Source organism: Artemia sp. Qi Xiang Cuo, chromosome 15, assembly GCF_049724085.1.
Source record: "Artemia sp. Qi Xiang Cuo chromosome 15, ASM4972408v1, whole genome shotgun sequence".
Lineage (NCBI taxonomy): Eukaryota > Metazoa > Arthropoda > Branchiopoda > Anostraca > Artemiidae > Artemia > Artemia sp. Qi Xiang Cuo.
The window spans coordinates 1188244-1213500 of record NC_142808.1 but is presented as its reverse complement, the minus strand read 5'-3'; the positions used below and the strand labels follow the sequence as shown (position 1 = coordinate 1213500).

At 36.5% G+C, this 25257-nt stretch overlaps 1 protein-coding gene across 2 annotated transcripts in view; it reads right to left on the bottom strand.

Moving 5' to 3' along the window:
* Positions 1-6619, bottom strand: part of eIF2Bepsilon (eukaryotic translation initiation factor 2B subunit epsilon) — a 39986-nt gene extending 33367 nt beyond the window's left edge. For both annotated transcript variants that reach the window (XM_089101543.1, XM_089101544.1), the window contains exons 1-2: positions 6506-6619; positions 2183-2253 (exon numbers count right to left, since the gene is read on the bottom strand). In XM_089101543.1, coding sequence (XP_088957669.1) covers positions 2183-2253; positions 6506-6595 — 161 coding nt within the window. In that variant the 5' untranslated portion in view covers positions 6596-6619. The remainder of the gene's footprint in view (positions 1-2182; positions 2254-6505) is intronic.
* Between the last annotated feature and the right edge of the window lie 18638 nt (positions 6620-25257).

Genomic DNA, 25257 nt, shown 5'->3' with positions numbered 1-25257 from the left:
TTGTTAGAAAAGATTTGACAAGTTTTCTTGTAAATTTTGACCTCTTGTCAATTATGGAAGTATTAGTTGCACAGGTGAAAATCTCAGTCCCTCAGTTATTAATTTATATGAATAAACCTTCTTCTTTCAATAATAATGTATTTTCAAAAGCCGATTGGACCTTTTTTTAAACCAAATAATACTTAACTTATTATTACTATTCTTCCTAAGGTTTTATGGAAATGCCCTGAGGGGATTTAAGGTTTTTATGAAGAGGTGGCGTTGTGAATCTTAGAGGAGGCTCATTTGATTGGAAATGCATTTCTAGTTCCATTTTAAGAGTCAATCGTGATAGAGAGAAAATAGCACCCTGATATCCCTCTCCCTGATATCCTATTTTCCCCAAACACATCCGACAGAAATTGTGAGGCAGCTATTCTGTAGCCAATAGTCCAAAGACAATATAACAATATATGCGGTGATTAAATATAAGAAATATTTAGGCGGACGTTGAACTAAATCAAAACAAACTATGAAGTTAGATCTTTAGAGTAAGTTGTGGGGGATTTTGAACCAGCCAGAAGGCACTATGTGTATACTTTTAGTACTACAACTACATTTACTTTAACTAATGACGCTAAGAGTATTAAGGTGAAACTTATAGGAAGTGTTTAGGGGGTGTTCCAATTAAAAGAAAAAACTGTACACATGCAGATTTTCAAAAAGGCATATAAGCAATATCAAAGGCAGCACCACTCTATAATAGCTCGAAATATCATTGAAATATTTAAAGAAGCTAATTCGCTTCAAAATTAAAAGTTCTAGGGTCCTTTCTAAGAGGAAAAAGGGATTGGAGGGTAATCAGCCCGTCTCTCAAGCCGATTTATTTCCCAAACGCATCTAGTAAAAATGTTGAGACAACTATTTTGTTCAGCATAGTAGAAAGGTCCAGCAGCTATGTCTTTAGGGATATTGAGCATGTCAAACCTCCACAATTATGCCAAACTAGGGATTCTTATAGAAAAAAAACCGAAAAGATAACAAATATTTTTTTTTTCATGAAAATGACTTAGTCAATAAAAAAACGAACAGAAATTCATCTAAAAAGCCGTTTCCACAAAACAAGCTTTTCAAAGAAAAGTAAAGAGCTGCATTAAGTCAAAAATGGTCATAAATGAAGTCAAGTAATCATCAAGTGTAAAACTACCACAAATCAATATCAATAAGTAAATGAGACTCAAAATGAACAGAAATTAGAATAAATTGCCGAGTCAAATTCAAAACGAGCAAAACTTAACATTACTAGGGCTGATAATCCCCATGCCTTCTCAAGTCCAGAACAAAGTTTGCGCTTTACTGAAAACAAAATATGTTTAAATGTTTTCATTTTTTCTACTTAAATAAGTAAAAAACTTTTTTTTACCCATTTTCTATTTTAAGGAATAAATATCAGCATAGGCATATTAAACTGGCAATCCATGGTCTTTTTTTCAGTCAAGCCTAAGTTATGTTCTGGTCTTAAGAAGGCATGGGGGTGGTCACCCCTAGTAATGTTAATTTTTGCTCGTTTTGAGTTTGACTCGGCTATTATTATGATTTCTGTTCGTTTTGAGTTTAATTTAATTGTTTATAGTGATTTGTGGTTGTTTTACGCTTGGAAAATTATTTGACTTTATTTCTGCCCGTTTTGGCTTAATAGAGCTATTTACTTTTCTTTGAAAACTTATTTTGTGGAAAGTTTTTTAAATTAGTACAAATATATGACACCATCATTCAGCTTTTTTTTATTAGCGTTGACCCTCAATAGAGACTCGGGTAGAGATAGGGTGACAATCGAATGAACAAGTTACACCGAGCGCACTAAATAATCAAAGGCACGAGCTTGAAACCTGTATATTGCAGTTGAAATTTTCACCGAAATACTAACCTCGCCTCTGTTCAAATGGGCGTTTTCAACAGATATGACGCACCAAGTGCATGATAAAACTGGTGCTTCTCGAGCTCCTCATAAACACGCGAGTGACACTAACTGCATTGTCATTTAGTAGCATAAATTATTTAACATAATAATATAGAAGGATCTATTATTGGCCTAACAAAAATAATCCACCAATCAGAAATAACTTTACATTCTTACGTCAATCAGTGTGCTAGGCCTAATTAGTCAGTGTGAAATAGGCATATTACGCTGAGATTACTTTACCGTAAAAGATCTTTTTCCGTTTTCGACTTCGAAGAAAGGATATACACCACATTGAATCCAAACTTCAGAGCCTAGAAAAGAGTTTAACACCAATTACTTAATGGATATAAACTGCTTCCTCACCAATTGCTGCTGCTTTGAACAACTGCCTCCTCCGAACTTGCTTCCCCAATCCAATATTTTTATCTCTCAAAAATTTCCGAAACAGCCTCAAGTTCATTCTTCACTTATTCTGGCTGAACGTCATATTTATGTGTATGCAGGGATTTATATTAGAATCATTTTCTTTGGAAGGGAGGGAAAAAACTCAAACGGGGTCAAATTATAAGACAATTATGTAGAGGATTTTGGCTTTTCCGAGGAACTGGGTCCAAACCCTCCCTTTCTGCTCTGCATAATCACCCGGTTATATTTTAACCAGGTCCACATGTTTCTAATATATATATTCTTTTGTTAGCCATGATGATGTAGAAACAGTCACAATATGCTTAATGAATGACAACCTTTTAATATTGCCCCGTTCCTCAGAACGGGGAATTCTGTCAACATTCTCCAATCAAAATTCCACTGGCCTATTTTAGTAGAGAACTAAAAATGTGGTCTGGGTTTTGACTGATATTAAGAGCAAGGTATTTGTAACGAAAAAAAGAATTTCCTTGGGTATCCAAGATACAGAAATAAGTAATTCTGGTTTTAAAAGCTACAATTTCTGACCATTTATGTCAGTGAAAAAGAGGATATGTCATATTTTAGTAAAGAATAAACTTCCAAGTATCTCATTACCCAAAATAGATAAAAGAAGACCAATTAATAGAATTTGTCCATTGGAACAGAACGGGATTAAAACCACGTGATGTCATTTGAACTGTCACAGCTAAAGTAAAGTACTGGTTGTAAAAGGACTAATGTAAAGCACTAATGTAAAAGGACTGGTTGCCTACCCATCACTTTTAAGCTTTGAAACAGTAAATAAAAAAAACTTTGAATTTCCAATCAAATGAGCTCCATTTGAAGTTTGTGATCAGGAGAAAAATTAGGCAAGAGATGGGCTTTTTAGCATAGGCAGCGCTAGAGTATTTCCCCTGAAAAGGATATACTTTTCTGGATAAAACAAAAATTTGTATGTTTTCGGCCAATTTGGCGTGGTTTGGGGGGGGATTCTGAAGTCTTCAACCTTAAAACAATTTAGGAAGGAATGGGGAGGAACAACATAACTAGGGTGCCCGCCCTCTGCGGAACTTTTTTAGGGACAGAATTCTATAAAATAAACAATCTTTAAGCAATCACAGGGCTACTTCTTAAATAATGTTACCAAATATCAACAAATGGTATAGCAGGGATGGGGGGGGCAAGGGTTCTAGCTTATAGTGTTGCCTCCTTGAGCTTCTAAGTAGGGTCCCAAAAAATTGCATTAAAGGCCATAAAAAGCAAAAAAGCAAAATAATTTCAACTGGTAACTAAAAATTTATCATTTCATGTACTAGGGCACGTGTGCTTTTGTTTTGACGTCTTGCCTCCACCACACCATCCATCCTAATGGTTACCCACATTCTTTTTAATATTGCCCTAAATTACAACAATATTGAGTAATCACCAAATGTCCTAGCTTACACTTGTTACAATTTTCTGTTGTTGCAGGATTAGAATACCAAATACTTCACCATAAAATAGTACTCCTACCATGTCCCAATAAGATCAAATCAGTCAAGTTCTACATAACGTGAATATTAATGGGTCTTAGATTAGTGCTGCAAAATCCTTCATAGACTTGATCAAAACTAAAAGGAAATCTGTTGAAGATCTAAGTTATAATGGAAGAATTTCAGGCAGGTAAGCTCAACATCCTAAACTGCTGAGGTCAAGCCGAAAATAACGCTGCAGCAATGGCTGGTTTCCACATGAGAGTTCAGTCATGTATAAAAGTCATAAATCAAAAACTACAGTTCATTCCTTGCACCAACTATTCTAAACTCTGGGTGAAGTTCATGTTGCTTATGATTCTGTATATTCGACAACTTTTTTTCAGAATTATTGCGCAAGTGCATGTTTTTGTTTCTTTTTCTACTCGTTGATAGAATGTCCTTTATGCTTCTTCTTCTCAGAAGCTAAAAATGGTTGTTCTAAACAAGAAGAATGCAAGATAAAAATTTCCATAAAAATAGCCATAATAATTTCCATTTGAAGGCAATGCAGTTGAATGAATCCAGTTAAATGAAGGCAATGCATTCATTCTCAGTTCTGTGCTATCTTGCCATTTTGGGGTGGAGATTTTAAGGAAATTGAAGATACACAATAATATTTACAAACACAAAGGCTTGATCTTCACTAATGTGCCACCAAAATAGAAACCTTACAAACATACTTCAAGAGTAGCCAAGAAAATATCATCTTCAGAGATTTTGATTCTCCGAAAATTTGTGTGAAAGAGCTTGATATATTAATTGAGCCAAGCTGAAAGAGAATGCATAAACATCATCTGAAGATGAGTCACATAGTCCTAATCTGACATAGAAGAACAAACTGAGACAAGAAACCTTCAAATACCTGAACAGAATACTACTAGAAACAACTTCCAAGTTTCAACACCTTTGGAACTTGGGCAGCAAATTCTCTTTAATAAAATCTTCCAGTCTCCTTGATTGACATTTCGAACTGTTTTACCAATGCATCTCATGAATAACCTCACCTTATACCCTAAATCCTCCTGTGCCTCCAGAGGCACTTAGGGCATCCAAGAAGAGTCACCAGTCATCTCCCATTGCTGCGGCCGCCCAGACATCTTCCCATTCAGGTTGGATTGAGGCATTGACGTTTGCAAGGTCAGTCCGGTAGCTGCGTCATAGGGTATTTTTGGGGCATCCTCTTCTTCTGGCACTAGGTGGCTACCACTGAAGGACGACCTTCAGTAGTCGAGTCTCGGGCATGCGGATCACATGACCGAGGTATCACCACTTCTTATATTTGATCACTTTGGTTATCAGGGGCTGAGATGTCTTCTGTCGTATAGTACCGTTTGTTACTTTTTGGGATCAGTGGATATTCAGAATGCATCTTAAGCACATGTTTTCGAACACGAGAAGTTTCTTTTCAAGTATTTGATCTATGTGCCAAGTTTCAGAACAATAGCAAAGCGTTGAGAGGACGTTGCTGTTGAACAGCCTCAGCTTGAGTTGGAGAGAGTACTTCTGGCTGCGCCAAATTTGAGACAGTTTCCTGAAAGATGCATTAGCCTGGCCAATTCTTAACTTGACTTCTCGCTGACACAATCCTGAATTGTGGATGGTATATTCCTAAGTACTTGAACTCTACGACTTGCTCTATCGTCTGGTCATTACATCGTAGGTCGAGTGGAAATCCAGTGTTCGCCCAACTTTTTGTTTTGTTGGTATTTATCTTAAGGCAAAATGGGTCAGCAGCATCCCTCACTTGATTAAGGTATTCTTGGAGCCTTTGTTGGTAAGACTGTGAGAGCCCCATATCGTCAGCGAAATCAACATCTCCGAGTCTATTATTATCCAACTTGATGACATGTCCATCGCAGTTCCGGAGAATATCAGAGTAAATCAGATGTTTTTGATTTTTTTCAATGAAAATAGCAAAAAAAAAGTATTTTCCAAAATACAGAGAAGGAATATATATTTCTACCCCTCAAATGGCGCCACTACTTTGGACAATCTTTATCCTTCATCTTTTTTATAGATGAGCTTGCCTCTCTTAGAGCTTAAAGGGAATTCAAATTAAAAAAAGAAAAGAAAATTATACTTTTCACGAATATCAAATACAAGTCAAGCAGCATCACAGAAGTAAATATTCCAGTTTTGTTATCAGTATTCTGCTTTTAATAGCTTGAGTCTTTAGGAGCTTCATTAAATTCTTACTACATAAAAATCCATATCTGTAATGTTTATATGCTGTTACTTACGTCTTACCCAAATGAAGACAGATATATTTGAAGACAATTTACATCATTTTATTTGTGTCTCAAAAATAAGCTATTAATAACAATTTTTTTTAATAAAGTTGCAATTCTGTTGTTATTGTTGTTTCAAGTTGGCAAATCATACAATACTCAGTTTGTTTATGTGTTCGTTTATTTCCCTTTTTCATGACAAAAAGAATAAACTTGAGGATGGAGTAAAAAGGGTACAGATTATTCATCCACCTTTGGAAAGAGAGGTAGACTATGCTTTCTCAGTCTCAACTGGGTATCACTGATGCTAATTACACCACCACAGGTTGGATGTAGAAAAATTGGCAAAAAAAAAAAAATTAGTAAGACAGAGTTTTTCAAAAGAAAATTTTCAAAGAAAAAGAGTGACTTACATAACTAACATTCCTTAGAATGGTGCAATTATCTGATAATGAATAGTAAACTGCAATCTTGTCTTGATCTCTATCTTCTTTCTTTACCATTTTCTAGATATTATTGATAACTAAAATTGAACAAAAGTATGAAAGATTCATCACCATTGACAAAACAGCAATTAACAATGCTTTGTATATATAGGGTAAAGGTATCAAAGGTTTGACGGCATTTATAAAAAAAAAAAACACTTTTTCTACTCTGGAAGGTTTAATTTAAAGACCTTTGGTTGGAAAAGGGTTTCAGTGTGTAGGAAAAACATCTAGTTTGATTAAACTAGCTGATGAAAATACTAGTACTAGTTTGTTAAAATAACTGTTTGATTAGAAGTTTGAAGTTGTATCAGAAAAGAGTACAAAACTCCAGTTTTCTGAAATTGGAGCATTTTCACCTATAAATTCGACAGAACAAAAAAATTACCTTGTTTTTGACGCAGGTACTTTATTTATTTATTTGTTTTTCGTTTACTTTATTTATTTGTTTTCTCTTCAACTTTGTTTAATAGGTAAACAGATAAAACCCCATTCAGATAGTGGCAAAAAACTGAAAAAAATTGTCTCAAATATAGGAACAAAATTAAGTAATCAAATGGAGTGTAATCGTGTGACCTAGGTCATGTGACTCTTTTCTTCTTTTCACAGTGTTGCATATATACCATAAGAGTAGCTTCTCCAAACGCTGTCTGGAAAGGCCTACTTTCTCTCAGCTTTAATAGTCTAGCAAAGATTTCTTTGTTGTTCGCAGTGAAAATGTTGTCAACATTTGGCCATTTCAGAGTTAATCTGCCATTTTAATCCACTTTAAAGTTTTAGTTTTGACTATCTTTGTCTCGAAAGTCCAGAATCCTTGAAATATGCATGCCCTACTTAAGATTATTGGAAATTTATGACAGCGAGGAGTTTAAAAAAACTAGCATTTTGAGTGGGATAGGATCTAAGAAAACGAGAGTGGATTTTGAGAATTTTAAGAAGTTTAGTGTCATTATATTTGATTTAGTGGAATTTACTTTCATATGTAAATTCTTAGGTTCATCCAAAAAATGGGTAGAATTTTGAGGGGGTTACTTTTGATGTTTCTATGACATACTTCAAGGATCAGCAGGTCTTTTACTTCTTTCTTTACCATTTTCTAGATATTATTGATAACTAAAATTGAACTTAAGTATGAAAGATTCATCATCATTGACAAACAGCAATTAACAATGCTTTGTATATATAGGGTAAAGGTATCAAAGATTTGAAGGCATTTATAAAAAAAAAGACACTTTTTCTACTCTGGAAGGTTTAATTTAAAGACCTTTGGTTGGAAAAGGGTTTCAGTATGTAGGAAAAACATCTAGGAGTATAACTGTTTGATTAGAAGTTTGATTTCATAACAGTTTGATTAGAAGAAATGCCACGAAAATTTTAATAGCTACTCTAGAAGCACTAAATCTTAACCCTTTTGAGTACAAAGTCTCGAAAACTTCATTACACCATAGAAGGCAAATGTTCAGAGAACTATATGCTAAATTTTTTTTTAATAAAGTATATATTCCTGAAAAAGAGCCCCTGATTGTCCATTTGGATGGTAAACTTTTACCTGATGCTTTAGAAAATGAACAATGTGAGCAAATAGCTATTGCAATTTTATCTGGCGAAAAAGAACAGTTGCTGGGAGTTCCTGTAATAGCAAACAGCTCTGGAGAGGAGCGAGGCATAGCCGTATATGAATGCCTACATGAATGGGGCCTTTCCAGCACCGTCAAGGCGATGTGCTTCGACACTGCAGTATCCAAACGGGAAGACTCAAAAGAGCATGTGTCATATTGGAGCAAATGTTAGGAAGAGAGTTGTTATACATAGCTTGTCGTCATCATATCTTGAAAATTCTGTTAAGAGGCGTATTTGACACAAAAATAGGATCTACAACTGAACCTCATCCATACATCTTTAAAAGATTCCTCATGCATGGCCCAAGACAGACAAAGGAAAATATGACACAGGTATCAGTGACAAACTAGTACAAAAGCAGCTAACTCCAGAAGTAATTGCAAATGTTGCTGCTGAATTCGAAACCAAATTAACTGAGATCAAAGATCCCCTAAAAGTGATAGAACTTTAATGAAAATTACACCATCATATTCAGCATATCAGAGAACCCTACTATTCAAGCTCCTATCTAAAAAAAATATGGAATTTTGCGTTTTTTGCCAGAAGAATGATCATGGATGCGTGTTGATTTGTTTTTTGTTTTTTTTTCCCAGGGGTGATCGTATCGACCCAGTGGTCCTAGAATATTGTGGGAGGGCTCATTGGAACGGAAATTAAAATGTTCTAGTGCCCTTTTTAAGTGACCAAAAAATGGAGGGCAACTAGGCCTCCTCCCATGCTCATTTTTTCTCCAAAGTCATCTGATCAAAATTTTGAGAGTGCCATTTTGTTCAACAGGGTCGAAAATATGATGATTGTGTCTTTTGGTATGACTTGTCGCACCCAAGTTCGCGGGGGGAGGGCTTAGAGTTATGTAAGTTACTAAATTTTAACAGGGAAGATTGGTTATTGGGAAGCATAAAGACGTTTTAAGGAGGTTTTTTTCATGGTATTGAGGGGGGGGTGGGTCGGGGGTTATGTCGGAGGATCTGTCCATGAAGGAAGTTTTCATGGGGGAAGGGAAACTGCCATGAAGGGGGCGCCGGACTTGCCAGCATTATTTATTGGTTATTGGGAAGTATACAGACATTTTCAGGACGGATTTTTTTTTCTGGAGGATGGGGCTGGAGGAGGGGGTTAGTCGGGAGAATCTTTCCGTGGAGGTAGTTTCTTTGGCGTAGGGGACATTTCTATGAAGGGGGCACCGGATTTCCAAGCATTATTTAAAAAACGATCAGAAATTAAATTTAAAAAAAAACAAGTTTTTTTCAACTGAAAATAAGAAGCAACATTAGAACTTAAAACGAACAGAAATTATAACGTATATGAGGGGGTTCTCCCCCAAGTCAATACCTCGCTCTTTACGCTACAGTTTTTTTTTTAGTGCTTTCAAAAGAGCTATCTATTCTAACTAAACGGCCTTTGTGATTCAGGGGTTTGTGAGTTAAATTTGTTTTTAACTTTTAACGTAAAGAGCAAGGTATTGACTAAGGGGAGAACCCCCTCATATACGTCATAACATATACGTAATAAAAAAAACAATAAAAAAACAAGCAATACGGCTCAATAGTGATCGAAACTTTAAAAGCGGAATTTTGATGTCAATAAATGTATCAAAAGAATGGGTTTATAATGCTGATTCTAAATATATAAATTTTATTAAGTTTAGTATTACTCATCAAAGGCTACGAGCCTGAGAAAATTTACCCGATTTTTTTTAAAGAGGGGGAAACATTCCCTACAAGTGAAAGAATTTTAATGAAAATCACACCGTCAGATTCAGCGTATCAGAAAACCCTAATACATAGGTGTCAAGCTCATATCTGCAAAAATCTGCAACTTTGTATTTTTTGCTAGAAGAAAAATGTACGAATATAGAAGTTAGTTACGTAAGTTAATTTGTAAATTACGTCATAACCAAATTTAGAGACATCCATTTAGCAAAAGAAAAGTGAAATTTTTATGCAAATTTTGTTTACTTATTCAATGACGGTGAGCCAAAATAAAAGTTGCATTAACTAAAAAACGATCAGAAATTAAACAAAAAAACAAGTTTTTTAAACTGAAAGTAAGGAGCGACATTAAAACTTAAAACGAACAGAAATTATTCCGTATACGAAAGGGGATGTCCCCTCCTCAACGCCTCGCTCTTTACGCTAAAGTTTGACTTTGTCTCATAACTTTATTTTTTCAAATAATAAAAAACTTTAGCGTAAAGAGCGAAGCGTTGAGGAGGGGACAGCCCCTTTCATACACGGAATAATTTCTGTTCGTTTTAAGTTTTAATGTCGCGCCTTACTTTCAGTTTAAAAACTTGTTTTTTTTTATTTAATAACTATAAGGAGTTATTGGAGTTGGCTCTGGTATTCATTGGATCTTTATACGGCAATGTTGTGGGTTTTAGAACTCCAGGAGCCATTCGTCACGTTAGGTGGATGGCAAAGGCCATTTCCTGCTTTAAAATGTTCATTTTCGCCGTCAGTGTAAAGCTTCGTTCAATTTATTATTATTACTATTATTTTATCCAATAAAGGAGGAAGCAATAGGCTTGTCGCATATACTCCAAAAGCTCATGTTGCACCAAAGTAAGATTTAGGTATTTTACATAATCTGCTAGACTATAAAGAATATGACAACAACATTGCAGAAATAGCCCTGACCAAATTTTTGAACCAGTTATGGTATTTGAATGCAGAGTTGATGGGATTATCTTTTTTTAATCCATCCGTTACAGACGACAAAATGTTGTTAATGGCTAATAAACTGCTCAGTATCAACGATGAACCATCTGAGCACACTGGGGTTGTAAAGCCAAAAGTCACGAAAGATAAATTAAAACGGGTAGTTGATGGAGGATTGGTAAACTAAAGAAACGCTTACATTCTTTGATCGATTTAATATAAAGCAGATTTCCTAAGACAGCATCCAAACACCTGGCCTCAAAACAATGGCTTCCAAGAAGGATTGAAAATTGTCAAAAAATTAAAAGTACTTAATGATTTGGCTGAGCGTGGTGTTTAATTAATAAACGACTTTAACAACCTTCTGAGATAAGATTAAGGCCAAAAGGAATACGTCCTGCAAGTTGTGAGCAAATGCCGAGCATTACATCCTGACGTTTCAAAAAATACTTTAACAAAAGCTCTAGAATAGGTTAAATAACAATGTAAAATTATCAACTCATGATTGTACTAAGTCTGTATCATTTTCGGGTCAGTTTTGTGTGTACTATATACCTGACTTTTATATTTTATAATAAAAATGTCATTAGACTTATCAGTATTACTTTTTTTATTATATTTCTACTTTAAACTAAAAAATATACCGACAAAAGCAAATTTTATCACTTAATAACAAAATACACAAGGTGCGCTCCTGGTGGTACCAATTCACGTTTTAGGGCTAAATACTGTTGCAATTTGGTTTGACTTAAAATAACAACAATTGTGTATAGAATTAGAATTTGAAGAATTATATTGGCTTTCCTTTGAGATATTAAGTGGGTTTATATTATTTACTGTTCTGGAGTTATGGCTTGATATGTCAGCTTTTTGGCCAAAAATTAGATTTTTTTCAAACTTAGCCTCCTGAGCTCTGGTGTCCACGTCTGTGGACATCCCGGTAAAGTATTTTTTGTGCAGAGGCCTTAACATCTAGCAAAGGTTCCGTTGTTTCAACGTGCTGTTTGGACCTGAAATGCCATCAGTGTTTTTTTTTTAGAAAGTTTATGCGACTTTTAGTGGTGTTTTCACAAACTGGAAAAGGCTAAAAAAGGAGATGAAAACAGGCAAAGGTAAGAAAAAGCAAAAAAAAGAAAGTCGTGAGAACAAGTTGTGAGAAAAATCAGGTGTACTCTCTTGATTGTACACAGTGCTTAGATAGTTTTAAAAGCAGTTAGTTTGAAAAGTGCCATCTTTTGGAACTTGGAAAACCTCAATGTCCACGTCTGTGGACATGCGGTTCCAATTGAGTAAAAAGCTAAGGTTGATTTTTCGTAGTTCAGATCTCGATTCTAATGGGGATAGCAGAGGCCAGTGATTGTTTTTTTTTTTTTTACTAAATTGGCAATAGTCTATTAGTTTTAAGCTTACTGAACCTGTTCCTTCATTGCAGTTCCCCTTGATGACAACCTTGGAATACTTGATGAGAGCAACCTGGATCTCTCTGATTTAGATGATGATGAGGAATGGATCGAAAACCACTCTTTGTCGTCTTTAGACTCAGATGATGAACCAGCTGTTGCACCCATTCCGTCATCAAGCAGCTATGCTGTTCTTCCAGATGTTGAAAGTGAAGAATCTAATGATAACGTACCCTTAGCAACCCATGGCAAACACCTGAAGTCTGACAAAGTAGCAGCAACCTTGTCCTGGAGGAAGTCTCAACGGTTCGATCATCACCGTGGACCGGACATGGGCCGTGCTCGGGGACACGGCGTAGGCCGTGGTCCAGACGTGGGCCAGGACCATGACCACTGGAGTCCAGAACGATTCTTTTTGCAATATTACCCAGAGAGCTGCTTCGAATGTACAGCTTTTTGCATGAAGTACAACTATCAGTTGGCCCACCACAAAAGCTTCAATGTAAATCCAAACGAGCTGAAAACTTTTGGTGGCATGGTCATCCTGATGCGGAACCTCGCATATACTGGTCTGGGATGTTCATCGTGGAAGCCATATCGCAAAAGATGAGTCGAGACGGATTCTTTACAATCTGGACGAATCTGAAGTTTGTTTGTTGATTCAGAAATCTCAGACAAAGAAAAAACCAAAAATAGACTTTGAAGGTGCAGCCAATCCTTGACAACTTCAATAATATCTATTTCCAGTTGCCGCGTGACAAGAACTGTTAAATTGACGAACATATGATACCCTTCCAGGGTATGTCGACTCTCAAGACATATGTCCCAAACAAGCCCAATCCGGTTGGATTAAAGAATTTTGCCCTCGCCAGCTCCTCGGGGCTGATACTTGACTTTCAAATCTACCAGGGAACCACCACCTTGTGAGAAGAGCTGAGAGCGTATGGTTTGTCAGCTGGGATCGTATTGCGCTTGTCTGAGACCCTACCAGAGGGTACATACCTCTATTTTGACCGATTCTTCTCGTCTGTTAAGCTCCTCGACATGCTGGCTGAAAGAAAAATAAATGCGACTGGAACTATCATGAAGAACCATTTGTGTACCAACAGCCCAACGCTTTATGCCAAAACAGAGATGAAAAGAAAGGGCGGAGAAACCTCTGTCTCTGTGCACTCAGATAGAAAAGTAGCTGTGACCCAGTGGTGTGATAAAAAAGTGGTTTTCCTGTCTTCAAACAGCAAAGGCATAGAAGAGGAGACAGAGCTCAAACGGTATGACAAGCGCCAGGGGTCTTACGTGCAGGTCAGATGTCCATGAGTAGTCTTCAACTACAACACCTACATGGGTGGGCTCAACCTTGTGGACTGCATGGTTACCTATTACAGGTTTAAGATGCGTACTAAAAAATGGACTGTACGCCTGTTTCATCATTTTGTGGATGCTGCACTAGCCAATACATTTTATGAGCTGAAGGGCCATGCCCAGAAGTTTCTGGTGACCTCCAACAGCTTATTGACCTTCGCTTCAGCGTGGCCAAGTGTTTTGCTCAATTCTAGAAGCTTGGAGTCACGAGGTCAAGAAAATAGCAACAAAGAACTCTTGGGTGAAACTCAGCACCGTGTTTTGAGCGTGAAAAGAGGTCAGTCCCTCCACCACATGCCAGAGCTGCACTGCATCTACCAGAATTTTGTAGCTTGGCGAACGCAGCCCGATGCAGAAGGCATGGATGCTGCAAAATGTCAATGTGCTTGCAGTGTAGAATCATTATCTGCTTGACACGAGAGAACAACTGCTTTTAGAAATTTCATGAAGAGTAATGTTTTGTTTTCAACGTTTTGACAAATCTTTTTTAACAGACGAAACAGTTTTTTTTACTATACTTTTAGCTCGACAGAGACCCAATGTCCACAGCTGTGGACTTCCTCCAGAAGGATAGATGGTGTGACAACTTTCTTTTTTAGTTGATCAATGGTCAAAATGATTCTTTTTAAGTCAACTACAAAGAAATGAACATAATTGGAAAATTATTTCTATGGTCAGGTCTCAGGAGGTTAGAGCGACGAACACACATGTTAACGTCACTTGATCGAACTCAAATCTCGGCCACATCAATATCTAGAAAGGGGAATCGTTTTGTGGGATTGAGACAAACAAAATTCCGAATTTTTTTCCCTTCTAAGAGATCCAGTCATTCTAGTATATTTTAACAAGGGATTACAGCAATTCAAAAACGTTAAAAAAACAAAAGTTAGAAGCTTAGTAGAAATTGTTGTTGGAAAAACATCATTACCAAATTTCTTTTCTTAAGTATAAGCAATGTCTTTTTAAGACATGAAAAAAAGTTGAAAACATTTTTAAGTTCAGTTCAGAATCGCTAAAGTTATTATGTAAACTTCAAAAATATTTTTATGGGGCCAGAGCAATAAATCTAATATTTAACTCAAACTAGAAAAATACACGAAAATTTAAAAACTAGTTTGCTTTTTTGTTCGATAAAATCAACTCACATGATTAAGCTTACAGGTTTGAACACAACCAGTTATATATTGTCAATAGGAAGGCCCAAAAATCGAAAATTTGCAATTATTACAAATGATGATTTGATATTTTGAAAAGGGATTACAGCAATTCAAAAACCATAAAAAAGAAAACCAAAAGTTTCAAGCTTAGTACATATCATTGGTAAAAATCGGAGAAGCTTCAATAATCAAATATTTTTGAAAAGGCACAGTATGCCCTTCTGACATTGAAATAACTATCTTTGTGATTGCATAAGTTTTATTATTAGGCTATTCCAAATTCAAAAACAAATAAATAAATAAATTCAACAACAATTTCACATTGGAGAAAATCTATGAGGGTTTGCAGTCATGTAAAAGTCCATGTAACCAGCCTAATTACCTAATAACTTAACTATTTACTCAAAACTTGACTATTTAATTAAAACTATTATATATAAACCAAAAATAAATTAACTATAATCTATATATATGAAAAAAGATAAATCAATAAATAATTGAACCAAAACTAATAATACATAAATGAAAATATAAAAGAAAAATAATAACAACAAATCCAGTCTCCATCACTCTTCAATACTCAACCCCCCCCTCCCTGCCCGCCCTCTCAACCCTACTTTAGCCCCTGCCCATCCTTGCCTTTCCAGCTAAGCAGACAGATGGTTTTCTTAGCAGCTCATGTTTCTCAGTCCACTCCTCATTTACATTATTTTGAATTTCACTCCTCTTGATTTTGTAGACTTTCCAATAAGGTAAAGCAGTATGCCTCTCATGAGTGGGCAATCATTCCACCAGCAGTATCTTACCAGGAGATTTTAGTGAAAATCATTTGTTTTTTTTTAGTTGTTATTTTACTTATAGCGTTATGTAAGTTATTTAAGTTCTTAAATGCACTTTGTATTCATAAGCCATCAGTAGATTTTGGGAGTTTTCACTGGTTAAATTTTTCATTTTTTCTAACTTTACAATGAAAATACCCAAAAAGACATCCCAAAAAAGGTATTTTCACTGAAAATAACCCCAATGAAGGTACTTTATAGGCGCACATCCCCCTCCTCTATTGACACTACTGGCATAGAATATAAAGAATTATCCAAGCTAAAGAGTTATGACATCCAAATAGGTCAAGAGATATGAGATAAACATGCTTTAATGATTTATACCTGCATGTACTCCAAGGTAGCCTATGGAATTGTTTTAATAATTTTAAAGATGAAAAGACAATAATTGTTATGAATATCATTTTGCTTATGAAAAGATTAACATTTGGTTAATCTTGGAATTGCCCACCTAATTGAAATTCTGTAAAAGAATTCCTAAAAAAAAAAATGATATTTATAGTTGAATATTATAGCTGGATTTTTAGCAAACTATGTAACCACCTAATTTAATACTGTAACTAAAGTGTTTAGGGAATTTTCTACCTTCATAGTTGGACGTAGTTGATGTTACAAATAAAGATTATAACTGACATTTTGATATTTTTGAGCTAATTTCTCAAAACTGTTTGCTAAGCTGTTCTCAAAGGGAGGAATGGCAGGATATTACAAATCAGGAGGATTGTCCTACTGATTTTCTCTTTGAATGCACCTCAGCAAATGGCTTTTGGCAATTATTTCAGAAGTTTTAAAATGTCAGATACAATCTTTAGGCAACAATATATCAGATATGTTAAAGATCTAATTACTCACTAATTGATATATTAATGTCCTGAGCATAATTTACTTCATTTCCACTTAGATTTATATTTGTATTGTGACCCTAATTTAAGCTTACTTCATATTGAACTTGGGGGTTATTTTGTCAATGAACTTTCAAAAGGTTTAATATTCAGCCAGAACAGTAATAATGCTAAAATGCCTAGAAATATATGTTTATTTTAAATCATTATCATTTGTGAATTCTCAATAGAGCCTATTTATTATTTATTTATTTGTTTATTAAAAAACACGTCAAATCAACATAAAACAATACGGAGCACTTAAAAGAAAAAAAAAAAAAAGAAGACACAAACTATAACAAACTGAACCAACAAAGAAAACGAATCACTGATTCACTGAATGAGCAGATGGGACCATTCGTGTTGATTTCGTCGTATTTTTCTATTATGCTTCGCTATTCGTCTAGCGACGGCGACGTCAGGGTCTGCGACTTTAAAATTTTCAATTACATGCGAATTCCTATACCACAGAGGTAGACGAAGCAAATACTTCACAAAACCAAAATACATCGCTCTGATTATATTCTGGTCACTTTTAGTGAGAAGTTTCCAGAAGGGTGTGGCATATAAAATGTGAGGAAGAGCGATGGTGTTATACAAGCTTGCTAGAAGCAGCCGGTTGAATCGAAGTTTTCACGATACAACTGAAGCGTAAGACGTTGAAATTCGTCGTTTAAGCTGTTCGAGGAGAAGTTTTCGGGTGTGACGGATAGACGAACCTATGGATAAACCTAGATAAATAAGGTGACCCACTGGCTGGACAGAGGTAGAGCCAAGGGCAGTGGTATGAACATAAAAATCAGTTTTCCAATTGAATAGGACGATATCCTATTTTCAAGAGTTGAACTGAAGTCCAACTTTAAGATATTCGGCTTCAAGGATTTCGAAGATATCAATTGCCCGCTGAAGGGTTCGGCTAAGATTCAGGATGTCGTCCGCGTAACATACCAAAGACAAGTTAGCAGTTGACAGAATCAGCGAAGATGGACATTGATCTTGTGCATCAAGGACATAGTTATTGAAAAGGTCAAGAGAGGTGACTGCTCCTTTCTTGACTGGAACTAGTCGGGTGCGCGGAGGGGGTCAAACCCTTGTCAGGAGGTAGTTTCAGTCGGATCCGTAATCTAGAATACAGATTCCTGAGAAAACGAATGACAGCTAGATTCAACCCATGTTTACCGGCCTTCAAAAGCATCGCAGCATGGATTAGAGAGTCGAATGCACGTCTAATGTCATGTCCTGCCAAAGAAAGGCTCTCTCCAGAGGATTCGGCATCTATCAAGACATTAGAAACGACTGTTAAGGCATCAGCACATCCAGTTCCTCGCTTGAAGCCGAACTGATGCGGAGGAGTGTAGCATACTATTTCGAGTTCCTGTATAAACAGTAACTCGAAGAGCTTGCACAGTGACGTAGCTACAGTTATTGGATGGAATGCTGTACATTGAGTTTCAGATTTTTCCTTTTCAGAAATGGGAGTCAGATCTCCTATGCAGAAAGCGGCAGGAACAATCTCTTGAGAGAAAATCATCTGCATAAGCAGAGAGAGATGTGCCGCGAGAAGTTTACCTCCGTGTTTCAAGTGGACCGCACTGACTTCGTCAATGCCCAAAGAGCCTTTCCATTTGAGTCTACAGATGGCATCTTCAACAGAGCCGGTACTGACAATAAAATCTTCATTGGGGTGAGAAGATAGAAAGTGATCTAAGGCAGCCTCGTAAGATTGTTCGATGGAGGGGTCAGGAGCTGAGAACTCCGATTCATAATGGACATAATGGATGCCGGCTGGGGATGGTAAAGAAGAATTTTTTGCAGAACGAGAGACAAACTTGAAGATCATATTTCTGTCTTGTTTCGCACAGGCAGAATAATGATTGACTAGATTTTTCCGATACCGAGCCAGGGCCTTAGAAAACTTTCGCTTCGTGAAAATCCGTATGCTGTTCACAAGACCCATATTTGGACGTCCACACTCTTTCCATACTGAAAACCTAAATTTCGCTTGACTACATGAAATGATGAGATCGGGATTTGACGACCACCCAGGAATGATTCCTTTACGAATTCGTTGCAAAAGAACAGCTTGTTTTTCTGCAAAGCGGAGAGTATGGCAGATTTCTGTGCAATATATATCTAGACGAATTGAAACCTCTTTTTGAGGTAACTGGAGTTACTTCTGAAGGAGAAAAAATGGGACGCTGATTTTACTCAGGACTGAATCTACCAACTCGATGAATAAGGCTTGACCAATTTTCGATCAGTTACGACGGTGTCGAGGTGCTGAAGGAGAAAGAGGTATGGTTTGGTGACCAGAAGATAGCATACCAACAGAGAAAGTTATGGGAAGATGATCAGACCACTGATAATCAAACACAACCTTTACTATATCCGCTCGCAGATCTGACGATACTACAGCGTGGTCCATGTTGGAAGTCCGCGAGGACGTGTGATCATACGTAAAATTGGACGATTTATCTAAAACACACAAGAAATCACTAAATAAACCCTTAACTAGTGTTGTACGCGGTGAAGCTTTAGAATTCGGCTCGGAGAGATTACAATTAAAGTCACCGCTTATAATGCAATTAAACCTAAGTGTCGAATTTTGTCTATACATGAACCTAGTTTTTCACAAGATAGCGCAAGTTTACGCTCAGACTGGTCATTATTGTAGTCAGTGGGAAGATACACACTAATAGACACAGAAGAATCCACTGTCACAGCTAGATAATAATCATTTGCTTTGAAGATACTAAAATGGAGCACTGATTTCACAAACGTAATAAGTCCACCCGAGGGTTGGCCTCTATTGTTCAGCTGTCTAGCGGGTACACAATAAAATGTCATATCCTCAAGCTCAAGTATGTTCAGACCATGTTTAGTAACAAAATGTTCCTGGAGACAAATCACACTAAACTCAGAACAGAGGTTTTCCAGAACAAGAAGTTTATTGATAAAAGATCCGTTTATATTCTGCAATAAAAAAATTAGTGGCAAAGACCTTAAATCGAAGGTTTGCTGTTTTTCGGGCCGATCAAGCTGTAACAAATATGACCCTGCCTTTTACAACCGACGCAAAAGCCTGCCTTCTGACACGGGGTATCAGACGTAGATTTGTGATTGGCGGAGCCGCATTTGGAACATAATGAACCGTTCTTACAATCTGCGGATAGGTGACCGATTCCGTGGCAATTAAGGCAGCGCCGAGGCAAGAACACGAACTCTACGACTGGGAGGCGTTCATAACCGATTTTCACTGAGACTTTGAGAAAGGTATCGAGATCATTTCGAGTCGGAAAGTAGACTTTAAATGTTCGAGACTTGCCACACTGTAGGGTTTTATTGCACTTGGGGATTAGCTGTTTAAGAGACTGTTCGTCTAGATCCTCCGGCACCCTCATTATCGCAGCTAAAAAAGCAGGATCCTTGAGGGAGATGTTGAGCGACGGTTTCGCACGTTTAGCTGCATCCACTATCTGGCTCGCGGTTTGCTTGGAACGAACCTTGAGTTTCCACTCGGTATTAGTGCGGCGTAACTCGGTTTTATCGCCGTCTGGACATGGGCACAGTTTGTTGAAAAATGCTTTGCGTTCGCTTGGGCATTTTAAGTCTGTTGGAGGGTCTTTGAGTATCACAGAGTAAAGCGGCCTTGGGGTGCGGTATGGGACGATTGAAATTCATCTGGCAGGGTGACTGTAATTTAGCATAAATCCATCCAATTTTCTGGAGACTTCAATTACTCTGGACACCACTGTAGCGTGAACTGCCTCACCGATGGCAGATACTTCGCACGGACTAAATATCACATATTTCGGGATCGGGACATTTTGCTCCGCCGCAGATACTAGTGACTTGCACATATCAGCTATGTTGTCCTCATCTTTGGCATATGAAACCATCCGGCTTTGAATGTCCAACTCACTGTGAAGGGTCTTTTTAGCTTGTATGATTGTATCATGTTCAAAATAGTTTGCTGCACTTTTCACAATCTGATCGAATTTCACTCCTTCAGTGAGTGATCTGCTCAAAACGTTCAGAACTGGGTTGAATACCAGCTTTTCAGTCATTACGTTCACACAAAAACAGCCAAAGTCCACTGAATCACACAATACTAGGAACAAGGGAAGCGTGAGGACCTGCTCACCAATGCCCCGCAATTTAAGGGTAACTAAATACTGGCAGGTACATACAGCGCTTGCGGCAGGAACCCTCCCCTCTTCTGCTTATTGCCTAATATATGTTATCAGTGTCGCGGCTATGCACAAATAGTACAATCCTCTAAGGTAATTAAATCATTCTGTCTGAATCTCAGTACTTACTAAGTCACTAAATCCCAAGGGAATTTAAGTTCAAGCAGCAAAAATGTCAATAACAAGTAAATAAAATAAGCCGATTATAAATCTCTTTAGGGGATCGCACAGGTTGAAACCTTACTTTATTAAAAGGTTAATATCCAAAAGCAAGGTATTGACACAGCGAACTCTCAATCAAGACTCTATATGTTTCACATCTAGAAGGAGAGGAAAAGTTGGTTCTTAAGATTTGTTCCACCTGGCTATCAATATGAATTTCTAGCAATTTTGTAGCAAGATTTCTAAATTAACAGTAACAACAATAAGATTCTTACTTCATCCCTATCAGAGACAATTGCAGATCCAGAGGGGGGTGCGCCCCCCCTAACTTAGTTTAAAGTAGTATATTTAATGCAGTAGTTTACTTAATTAACGCAAGTTTGCATGAAATAAACTTGCTCCTAATGCAAGTTTATTGGATTAACCTATTTTGCACCCCCCCCCCTTAAAAAACCCTGGATCCAACCCTGATCAGAGAACATCTGTTTATTGATTTTTTACATTAACTTTCAGATTCAATGACAATCACCATAAAGACTGGATACAGCCCTATGCTATTTCCAAAACTTTGATGTTTTTTTTTTCAGAATGGCATTATGAATCAAGTTTTGATAAGATATAAGTACAAAAGAAATGAAAAATAACAAAATAAGCAGGCTTAGACATAGGCTAAATCTAGGCATTAGAGGAGGTGCAATAAAAGTGAGATAATAGTAAGATTAGTATAAAGTGATATTATAGTAAGTAAGAAAGTAGTTTCTTCAGTCAGGTTGCAGAGTCAACAGTTTGGGTCGCTATACTGCTTTCATCTGAATTCTTCTCTTCTCAGTATTACTGCTAAGCTTTTTATTTTAAAGTATGCCCAATTTATTTCAGGCTCTTGGAAAACTGGAACCAAAGCAGGAGGAGGCTTTCTATAAGGATGGTGGTTTCTAATTGCATCTCTAAGTGTGATTGAATAGTTTTGAGCAAGCTGTGGGTTGATCAACTTTGCAGTCTCTGCAGCCAGAATGTCCACTTTTTTGTTATAGTGGATGCCTACATGGCTAGGAATATGCTGGAAAGCCACTGCTATGTCAATCTTATATAGAGAATCAAGTTGTTCTCTCATCTCCTGCAAATCAGTGTCCTTTGTGTCCCAGGTTGATGTTTTGATTAGTTTAAGAGCAGCCTGAGAGTCCAAGGAGATTGCTACTTTGCTGAAATGGAGATATATTTTTGACTGCCTCGAGTGATTCAACTATTGCTGCCAGTTCAGCTGTCAAAACTGAGGAGTTCAGTGGGAGAGGCCTTTGAAAGGACAGAGAGGTGTGTGGAATTATTGCTGCTGTGCCAGATTTATTCCCTACTAGGGATCCATCAGTATAAATGTGCAGATAATCTTTAAACTATGTAACCTATTTTCTTAAAAATTCAGCCCTAATTAGTTGGTGTGGGATTTTCTCCTTTTTGTCTTGTATAAGTTTTAGGCTGACATTTGATTGGCAGAACTTCCATAGAGGAGGAAATTTAAAAGAATCAACCTGAATTTTATCTAATGACCAGTTTGGACAGAGTGCTGAAAAAGCTTGCCATGATGCAATCCCAATTTTATTTTGCTGCTTAGCTCTCCCATGACAAAGAGTGAAAATGGGGTGCCTCTCCCCATAGGCTTGGATCCTGGTATAATATTTAACAGTGGTTTTGGCTATTTTCTTGCTTATAGGGACAACTCCTGCTAGTTTCCTGGTACAATCACTAGAAGTGTGTGGGCACAAGCCAAGAGCCAGTCAGAGTGCCATGTTCTGGATAGTTTCCAATTTCAACATGTTTTTATTATTGGTATGGCCATAAGCAACTATCCCATACTCCATTTTGGCCTTATATATTGTTAGTAAAAAGTTCCTAATATAGTTGGTGAGTTTCCCCATTTGTAGAGGCAAGTCTTTTTAGAATTACAATCCTTTTCAGGCAGACCTCTTTCATCACCTCTACTTGTTTATTCCCAGTCCATCAATGGTCTATTTTCAATCCCAGTAATCTGCATTCTTTGACTAAATCAAGTATCTCTCATCTAATAATTATTTCGAGCCATTGGAGTGGAAATTTTTTTGTTATTGAACATCATTGCTTTTGTTTTTTTGGGCTGATACACTCATTCAAAATGCTTTGGAGAATTAAACTAATTTGTCCAGAGCAGCGTTTAACTTTCCAATTGCTTCATTATTGCTGTATCCTACTTCCCAAATGGTGAGGTCATCTGCAAAGACTGCTAGCCCTAAACTCTCACTTGAAAATTTGAGCTCCGACAGAAAGCATAAATCTTTTGAAACTGCTGCTATAAAATTGTTCTTATAGATAGTGTTTACCTAGCATTCACCCTGGCCATTGGTCAAGCAAGTCCATTGATTTGGAAGTGAAGTTAGGTTGTATTAATATTTTGTATTTTCACCACTGCTCATTAAAAAAATGGAATTAACAATGACTGGGATGAATGGTATCTATAGAACAATTTATTTTGCAATTTGTACTGGCAATTTCAAAAGATTTATGCAATGTGTTTATAGGGTGGAGAAAATTGATTTTTTTTTTCTTTTAAGTTGGAAAAAGAAGGAAAAAAGAGGAAAGACTTGATGATAAAGGTTCTTCCCTTGGATAATATGATAAATAGGATCATTATATATATTTTAAAGTAAGAACTGTTTTCTTAACATATCTTTTTATCAGGAGGACCAATTCTAAATTTATACCAAATAAGGCATTGAGTGATATATTCAATTTATTTGTAAGTCAAGAATATGATTTGCAAAAAATTTACCCATTATTTTTGTTGATGGCATTCAAAAAACTTGAAATGGTAAGAAAACAGTTTTTATTTGAGTTGCCTAGTAAACGAGGTTTGAATTGCTAAAGTATTTTTGGAATATATTACTCTTAAACAACCTTTTTCTAAACTATTGATATGTTTTTATCCATTTTCCCATAACTTAACTATTGTTGATAACTTCTTTGTGTGGTTACTAAAATAAAATACCTTAGGTGCCCCTTTAAGCAGCATTCACAAGCATGTCTAGCTAGGATCCCATGTCTAGACATGTGTCTAGCCAGAATCCAATGTCTAGGCAACAACCGTTCACATGTAAAATTCAGTGCTTAGCTAAAACTACAAATTTAGTTTCAAATTGTCATTTCTAGCCAATCAACAGAGCTTATGAAGGCAAAACTTTCAAATATTATAATCCCTATTTTTACTATCACAAGCTAATGGATGAGATAAGCAAAAAAATTCCCTTAGTGAACTTCATTATTATGTCTGGTGTTGCATATTTGCCTAAAATGAAAAAAACAATTAATGAGAAAACAAAAATTTAATTTCAGTTTACAAATGTAAACAAAAATGATGAAAATAGAGGATCTTGACACATTCTGATTGGCTGTAATTGAAAATCCTAGACATTGAGTTCTAGAGTCTAGAACTCAATGTCTAGCCAAGTGCCTTGTCTAGCGTGTCTAGCTAAGCGAAAAATTTTGCTTGTGAATTGTTGTTGCCTAGACATTGGATTCTGGCTAGACATGTGTCTAGACATGGGATTCTAGCTAGACATGCTTGCGAATGCTGCTTTAAGGGCTCAAGATGCAATTAGCCCCAGAAGCAATTCTCAAATTATGAAAGAACATCATGAAAGATACAATTCTTGAAATTATGAAAGAACATCATGAAAGATGCAATTCTTGAAATTATGAAAGAGCTTTGGTAAATTTGGTAAATATTTACCAAATCATATTATTGAGTTACAACTAAAGTGAATATACCACTTGATGCCTTTTTTATGCTCTTCATGAATATAATAATCATTTTTGTCAGAATTGAATTTTACCACCACCCCTATATATACAAATTCAGGGTATATATTTGTACATTAGGGGGGTGGGGGAAAGTTTAAACTTACCTCTCATTCACATCAGAAATAAAATTACCCCTACCCCCCTAATGTGCAAATATATACCCTGAATTTGTATATACAGGGGTGGGGGCTAAAATTCACTTCCAAAAAAAAAGATTATTATATTTGTAAAGAGCATAAAAAAAGGCATCAAGTGGTATAGGCCTATTCACTTTAGTCATAACTCAATAATATGATTTGGTAAATATTTACTGGCAATTTTCTAAATATATCGGGAGAAGGTTAAAATGGAAGCTTGGCATTACCTTTCTGGGGTACATTTCTGGGTCAATATATACCAAATCATATTATTGAGTTAGGACTAAAGTGAATACACCATTATATGCATTTTTTTTTTGTGTTTTCGAATTTAATAAGCTTTTCTATTTTAATTGAATTACAGCCCCCCCCCCCCCTATATCGGCTATACCTAACCTAACCCAACCTAACCTAACCCTAAATTGGCCTATATAGGGGGCTGAAATT